Genomic DNA, 8074 nt, shown 5'->3' on the forward strand with positions numbered 1-8074 from the left:
CATGATCGAACTGATAAGTTTTTGGTCACAAATGACCGTCCATGCTTTGTCTATCTTGGCACATTGGGTCGAAGGCATTCGGTTCAGATCACGTTGCATTAGGCTCTGGCACACTTGACATCACATACATCTGCTAAAAATCAAAATTTGAGCCAAACACCTACTTTGGCACGCGCCATTGGGACGTGTACAATACTTGATCCAATTTTAATTATAATATGATGAGTAGAAAGTCTACTAGACTTTCTATTAATCTAGAAGAGGAGATACCACATTTATAGGAAGAAATTCATGTGGAGGTAGAGCCTCAACTTCGTAGTCTCCTAGATCCTGATACCTTAGAAGTAAGGTCATCACCCGTGCTATTACTTTTAAGAGAGTTATAGGTATTTTGTACAACGTATTGACTAACTTGCAATAGCTTTCCAAATAATAAATGATCCAAATTGAACAAGCACAACTTCAAGCCGAGCAAGTAAGGATACATGTGAAAAATCTCAATAGGTTTACGAGCCTTCTGTTTTAGAGGTTTCTCGAAGGTTGGCTTGGTAAAAAGATCAGTATCATCAATCAAATCCTTCATAGGAAACAATGGTGATTAAATCTCAGGTGGACCACACCATAGGAAACAATGGTGATTAAATGCACATCATTAAAAACTTCCTAGGGCCCACTGTCATGTTTATTTTCCATCCAATCTGTTGAATAGATCACACAAACCTGGATGAAGAGAAAATGCAAATACCAGCTTGATCCAAAACTTTTGTGCCCCGAGAAGTTTTTAATTGTGGGCGTTCAATCCCCACTGTTTCTGGTGGTTTGGCCAATTAAGCACTTAATTTTAAAATCAGTCTGAATGAGAGAAAATCAGTGAAAATAATCTATTTCAATGATAAGCGCTGAAAATAAGTTTTTGTTTGTTACGTTTCTTCCTATGCTTATTGAATCTGGGGACACCAGTTTTTTGTCTTTTGTGGCCCCTCTTCTAATCTGTGGACTACTGAATTGAATGTATATATATTACGCTAGTTGGGACATGTGAATGGATGATCACAACTGTTCAAAATGAAGGTCGTTTGATCTATGGATAGATAGTCTAGTCGTTTGATCTATGGACAGGTAGTCGATTGTTTAAATTCAGGTAGAGTTCTGAAGGTGTTGAGATCACGTGGAATGTTCACATCCGTTTGAACATATTGGAATTCGAGCTTCTATTGGGTCCATCATGGTTTTTTTTTTTGAAATCCAAAACTTACATTAGGTGTGCTGTCTTGTTGTCACTATAAAACCCAAAAGCCAGGCCAATCCAAGACTTAGATGGGCCACAACATATAGAACGAGTAAAACCTGTAAGTTCGCCTACCCTGTTATGGAATGTCCTGAGTTGGGCATGCCATGGATTGGATGGCCATTACATTACAAGAAAACTGACATTTACCGGTGGTTAAAAATGCCAGTAAAAGTCAATAAAACCATCAGGAAGCTTTCCCAGACAAGGGCTGAAAAAGGGTGTGTCAGCCTATCAATCCTGAACAGCGGAAGTGCTGGTAAAGGACTAAGAAGCACCGTTAAAGGCATGCAACTGCCTGTATATGCCACGGAAAACACCGGTAACCTACAAATATGCACCTGCATAGGCGCTGATTGCCAGTAAAAAAATATTTTAATATTTTAATATTTTGATTGGAACTTATATATATTTTTTTAATATTTGAAGCTTAAAGAATGTTCCACAACACAAATTTTTTTTTTGGTTAGCTTGTTAGTACACACCCCCTGTCAGCATACACTCACACTGTTAGCCACCCCCACTAGGTAATTGATACCAAGACCTCAGTGCTGAAATTGAGGTATCTTCACTCGGTCTACCACTTGAGCAATGGATCAGGGTGTTCCACAGCACAATTAAAAATGAATATTAAACAAAGATGGTATTACTTTATGATATAGTTTCTTTGTGGTTTTTTTTTTTTTCAAGATGTGGTAGAGTGATGAAAGGGTCACTTTATTTTGCTGGCTTATGGCTTTTTTCCTACTGTCAGCCCTTCTTTATTTGCTCTGCTTTTTTGTTATCGGTGTGTTTGGTTGAACCAAATATCATGAAATTTCATGATACTTCATGATTTACCAGTCTAAGTAGGAGATATTCTTTGCAATATCACTACTGATCTAGTAGTTCATGCTTTTGGTGGGTTGGTATTCGTGGTTGTGACGCACATTGATGGATGGGTTTGTGGTCCTATCAGAAATACTATTCAAGATCTAAGATGTGGGAGCCATAGAGTGCTTTTAAAAAAAAAAATAAATAAATAAAATTCTGCTCTGCAAATTCACTGGAAAGGATTCTGCAAAATCACTGGTAAGGATTTCATTCTTTTTTGTTTCTATCAACAAAGTAGTAATACCAAGATGAGCATTTGAAGGTGCACTGATTCATTTGTCTAGCAATTTAGTTTTGTAGACTTTTAAGGGTGCACAGATTCATCTGTCAAAAAACAAAAAGAGGTGCACAAATTCATCCATCAAAAATCATATTTGATAAGTAGGACAAAAATGCATAACCAAGGCCTGAAAATTATACATTTACACGCTGCTGAATTTGTTTGTTACACCAACATGGTAACAGTAAACCCAATGTTTTGAAAATAGAATTGGCCTCAAAAGTATTTCAGAGGCGAATCTCTCAAAGATTTTATTAACAATTCAATTTCAGAGGTTTTTGCCCCCCAAAAAAAAGGAAATCTTTCAGAGGCAAAACAATTGAATTGTAAAATCAGGTTGTGAAAGTTTTTTTTTTTCTACTTAATTAAAACATAAAGATCCTTAACAAAGTGAAGCAAGAAGATAAAAATTAAACAGTCTATTAACCACTGAGCTACATGCTTGAATCCCATCTCAAGTTTTTACTTAATTAGAGAAATGATCTGCTGTGAAAGATCAGTGTTTCAATGTCACTACTGTCCCACCTACTCTGATCTATTAGCAGGTGATGGGATTTGGTGGACCCACATCTCATCATCGTTCGATACCGATTGGACTACAATGAGATTTATGCATATTGATCCTTCTGTGTTCCCCCCTGGATCTTTTCTTTATGATATTCATTCACATGTTTTCATAGTTACGAACTATATAAGGCATCTGAAATTCCATTTCATAATCCTGCAGTCCAAGGTGAAAATCAAACTTCATAAAACAGGCCGTCATGAGACTATGATTTATCCATACCACTAGATGACCATCCCAAGTATCCAAACAAACATGTAAAGAGGGAATACTACCATTACTTTCCTGCAGTAGAGTACTTGTTGAGGAAGCTGATGATGAGCTGATTCACCTGGTCTGGAAACTGTTCCTGAGAGAAGTGTGATCCTTCAGGAATGAATGTGATCTCCAAATCTGGGACATTGTCCCTCACCTTTCCACTCTTTATGTAATCCTCAATTCCTGGGAAATTGAGGACAACGTCCTTCTCACCCATGATCAGCAGTGCAGGAACCTGAACTTTGGGGTCTGTTACCCTCAGTTCTTCCTTCAGCGTCCTAATGGAAATCCACAAAATTGTTAGCGCTCCATTGATATAAGTTCGTGAGTGTAATATAGAGAGATTACACTTCCCAACATCATTTATGCTCTATAAGCATGCAACAATTGTACACAGCCCATATATGAGTCATTATTGGCCATATAGTAACTGTATCAATCACTCATGTTACGCAAATGGCATGAGTCAGTCTCATTAAAGAGAAGGGCTGTATTGGCTGATACAGATTGATATGGGCCATATTGGTGCCCATACAACCACATTCTTCTTTTGAATTTTTTTTTTTTCTCTAATTTTCTAATTTTTTTTTTCTATTTCTTCATTTCGACCATGGAGGAAGCTTATAAACTCATTTTAGACTAGATTTAGGCTTATTTTGGGATAAGGAAAAAAAAACACATGATTTGAGTGGAAATTGACAATTTGGAGGGGAATGAACCATTTTGGGAAAATGGTAAGTCATCGCACTTTTTCATATTTTTCGTCTTCTGTTTGTTGAATTTCAATGTAGCAGGCCTAATCCACCAAACCGTGCTTGATTTGTGTTAGATTAGGGCCTATTTGGTCGACTTTCAGCAGGTCAAGCTGACAAACAACATTTTATCAGAGAATGCACTATGAAACCATTGAATATATGTTAAGAAAAAGAAGAAAGAGAGAAAAAACCAAAGATGGGTTCTGACATTTCACATTTTTTCCAATTTTCCCCCAATATTTTTTGAAATTTTTTTGAGCAGAAAGATTTTAGACAATACAGTCCAATACCACCTTGTATTGTATCGTTTTTTGGCCCAGCCAATACGCGCCTTAACACTGGTAGTTCAACAGCTCATTCCCTAATTATATTGGCAAGGTATATTTGGAAACTTGAAAGTATCTTGTGGTCAGGGTGGAAAGTTTCCAGGAACTTAATGTTTCGATTCGTCCTGAAGTAGCATGAAACAAACGAATTTATAATTTTGGGGCAGAGAAGTAAAAAACTGATAACCTGCGTGTCTGACTTTCACTTCTGTTTGGCCAAAATGCTTGGGAAGTTCAAAGCAAGGTGGTTCTATCAACATATTCAACTAAATGCTGTTTTGAGGTCACTTTCAAATGCAACCAAGATTGATAGAAGAATATAAAAGCACAACTAAGGCTAGCTGCCATAATTTAGTTGCAGTTCATTTTCTGCTTAGGAGTTTGAGAGAACAACCAACCTATATGGCACTTGCAATGGAAAGCGGAATCCGGATTTCTCATATAACGCTGCATATGCTGTCAGATCATCATCTGTGAACCAGGGCGGTAAAGGACTGGATGGATCAACCAGGTCCAGGATCTCCTGATGTTCCCCAGCTATTGGGAGTTGGCTTCGGGAGAAGAGAATGTAAAGCTTACGCACTACAGTCTTGATGTCGAACCGTCCAAAATCAGCTTCGGCTCTTCCAGGCTCCTGTAAAAATAAGCTTATCAGCAATAGATTGACATGGGGGATGGATTTTTTAAGCTTGAAAAAGAAGCAAGAGCTTAAATAGCATTCACATTCCCTTCTATTGCTGAATTATTAAGGTGCCTGTCAATGTCAAATAACCACTTGCTCTAAAAGCTCGAGCCATTAGAGGATGGTATATCAATGTATATTGAGGGACTTTAACACTCCCCCGCAGGCAAGGGTGGAGGGACACTCACACTACAAACATGCTGGGCTTGATTTCCCGATCCCTGGGTCGGACTTGATTTTCCTAGTCCCTCATGGGAGATTCCAACACTTGACCTTCCGCTCTGATATCATGTCAAATAACCACTTACTCTAAAAGATCGAGCCGTTAGAGGATGATATATCTGTTGGAACGTGCAAACCAGATGCATCCTCCCTGTTATTTGCAGATTCATCCAACAGATGCATCCTCCCTGTTATTTGCAGTCGACCCAAGATCGAAATGTATATCAAGGGACTTGCCCATGTAGCATGGAGAGTCATAACCCTTGTTAATTCTTCATGAAAGGTTGCCATTTTACTTGATTGTAGAAAGGGTACGTTTGAGGGATTATGACCCTTGATTTTAAGAGGGTATAGAAAGTTGAAACCCATGGAATTTTTAACTGCCAAACCGTATAGAAATTCAATTTGTTTCTGTTGGAAGCAATCACTGCATGTGAGTTTACAGGCATCACTTGCCTTAGTTTGGTGAAATTTTCTTAATTGCTGATGTTTTGTGCAGCTTTAATGTCATCTGGCAGATCTCAGATCCAAACAATTAACATAGCTGATCTCATTCAGTATCAATTCCTCTCAAGACACAGCAGGACAAAAGGAAAAGAACATTACCTGCCACCTCGATATGTAGAAACCTTCAGGGAGGAGATCTTGGCGGACTGCGTGTGGACCAGGAATGAGGAATGGCACGCTTAATGTTATGAATCCGAGCAACCTTTCTGGATGAAGGATTGCAAATAGCGAAGCTGTAAGGACTGCAAAATCCGTGGCGACAAGGAAAACCTTCCCCACCATCATCAACAAGAAATCCACATGTTAAGGAATTTTAGCAAGAAAAGAAAGAAGATTAAACAATAATAGCATAAGCAATTAACTTTAGAGTTGTGACTAGTATACTTTAAAATTCAAAACTCATACTAGATTTTGTTTCCCTGGATTCTTCATTTCTTCTGGCGTGCACTTGTCTTTCTTTGATTTCTATGTTGAAAGAACAGAGAAGTTTACATTTTCTACTTTCTTCTTTTAATTTCTCTGATATTCCATTATACAAAAGACGTCTTGTACTAAGAAAGATTTGATAATCACAAAATCACAAAGCAACAAATATTTTTGTGAATTCGGATTCTTCGTATTTGAAGTAAGCTTGGATTCGAGCATTGCTTAAACTGAAATTCCTTCAATGCGAAAAAAAAAGAAAAAAAAGAAAAGGACAGATTAGTTTACTATCTCTAGATTCTTCATTTCATTTTTCTGAAGTTCGATTGTATTAAAAATGTTTTTTACTAAAAAGATTTGATTGGGAGTATTTTTTATTTTATTTTTGTGAGTTCGAATTCCTCCTGTTTAAAATAATTTTGGATTTCCCCATGGCATAATGAAATTCCTTCAATGCAAAAACCAAAAAGACCTTTGGAATGCCAAACAAATCAAGCATGGCGAGAAGATCTTCAACAAGGTCCATGAAAGATGCTTTTTCAGGTTCTGGAGGCTGTTCGGAGAGTCCGTAACCTCTGCAATCAGGAGCGATTGCCCGGAATCCAGCATCCGCGACTGCTATCAACTGATGTCTCCATGTGTACCATATCTCACAGAATCCATGCAAGAAAACCACCACAACAGAACCTGCAGTTGAACAAGAACACTAAAAAAGACTATACGAAAGCAGGGGAAACTAGGAAAACTACAAAAGGAAAAACCGGGGAAGTTGAGTTCGGCACCTTTTCCAATCTCGGCAACATGATGCTTGAGTCCTCTTATGTCGATGTGCTTGTGCTGTATCTGCTCCATTCTTCGGATGGGCATCAGCAATGAATCGGAGAAGGAACACAAATACGACTCACGACTCACTGGAGATTGTATAAAGGAGCGAAGTTGAGCTTGCTATGAAGTCCCAAGATTAATTTCCCAATTCTTTATGAGGTGTCTTCTCATGCTTTTTGAAATTTAACAGCGACCAGGTTCTTTGTTTTGGGACGCCAGTATTTCTGGACCATTAGTCTTTTGTGGCCCCTCTTCTAGTCGGTGGACTACTGAATTGAATTTGTACTGAAAACGTAGGTCCCACCAAAGACAGAATGCCCATGTTTTAGAATATCCTGAGTTTTGGGGCGTCTTGTCATCTAGCGGAGCATGCCATGGTTTGGATTGCGTTTACACAGCGATTTGTTAACATACACATAACTCACATTCGTTATGTGAACATTCTCACTGTTACGTGTATCCTATGTCCAGATGGCCCAGTCACTGGATTGGAGCATCTTGCCTGCCTCACCTCCTATGTAAGCAGGTGATTATAATTGAAATGACCAGTGGTGTTCTGTCCGTAGAGAGGGCCAATGGATGGGTGATGTTTACACATGATCTGACGCGCTGATACGAAAATTATTTTATTTTATTTTATTTTATAGAACTGCTGCGCGAGGAAGGTTTTTATTTATTTATTTATTTTATATAAAAGCTGCTGGTACCTGACAGGAAAGTAATTTATTTTTAAAAATTTTATTTTATTTTTAATATATTTTTTTTAATAGTAACTCTTAAGTGCTGGACCGTCCGCACCAGATTACGTCCTACGCTCCCATCTCCACCCACTGTCATGGAAAAAATGTATTACAAGCTCGGTCAGGCAGGATACTGTACTGATCTCGGATTCCACGGACGTCCGCTACCTACTTGTGGTCCGTCACAGAGTAACACGCCTGCAATAGCACTATCTTCGTCGACCCCAAATACTCTAGAGTTCGTGGGGAGCTCATGTACTTCTACTTGACTAGGAAAGTAGGTCTACGAAACCCAAGTCGGCATAATCTAGGTAGCCTAAGCCACCTTGG

The 8074-nt window shown here is 38.4% G+C and overlaps 1 protein-coding gene across 1 annotated transcript; it reads right to left on the reverse strand.

The window, feature by feature from the left end:
- Positions 1-3133: 3133 nt before the first annotated feature.
- Positions 3134-7134, reverse strand: LOC131231133 (uncharacterized). Its single transcript, XM_058227224.1, has 5 exons — positions 6962-7134; positions 6652-6866; positions 5856-6026; positions 4744-4979; positions 3134-3542 (listed from the first exon to the last, which is right to left on the reverse strand). Exons 1-5 carry the CDS (start codon positions 7044-7046, stop codon positions 3284-3286), a joined length of 966 nt encoding a protein of 321 aa, XP_058083207.1. The 5' UTR covers positions 7047-7134; the 3' UTR covers positions 3134-3283.
- Positions 7135-8074: the final 940 nt, after the last annotated feature.

Source organism: Magnolia sinica, chromosome 17 (assembly GCF_029962835.1).
Source record: "Magnolia sinica isolate HGM2019 chromosome 17, MsV1, whole genome shotgun sequence".
NCBI lineage: Eukaryota > Viridiplantae > Streptophyta > Magnoliopsida > Magnoliales > Magnoliaceae > Magnolia > Magnolia sinica.

What these genes read in the sequence shown, in the direction of transcription:
- LOC131231133 (XM_058227224.1), bottom strand. Translation starts at nt 7,046, where the DNA reads ATGCCCATCCGAAGAATGGAGCAGATACAGCACAAGCACATCGACATA. An exon ending in TGTTGCCGAGATTGGAAAAG is followed by an intron (nt 6,867 to 6,961) that starts GTGCCGAACTCA and finishes GTTCAACTGCAG; the next exon opens with GTTCTGTTGTGGTGGTTTTC. An exon ending in CCATTGCAAGTGCCATATAG is followed by an intron (nt 3,543 to 4,743) that starts GTTGGTTGTTCT and finishes GATTTCCATTAG; the next exon opens with GACGCTGAAGGAAGAACTGA.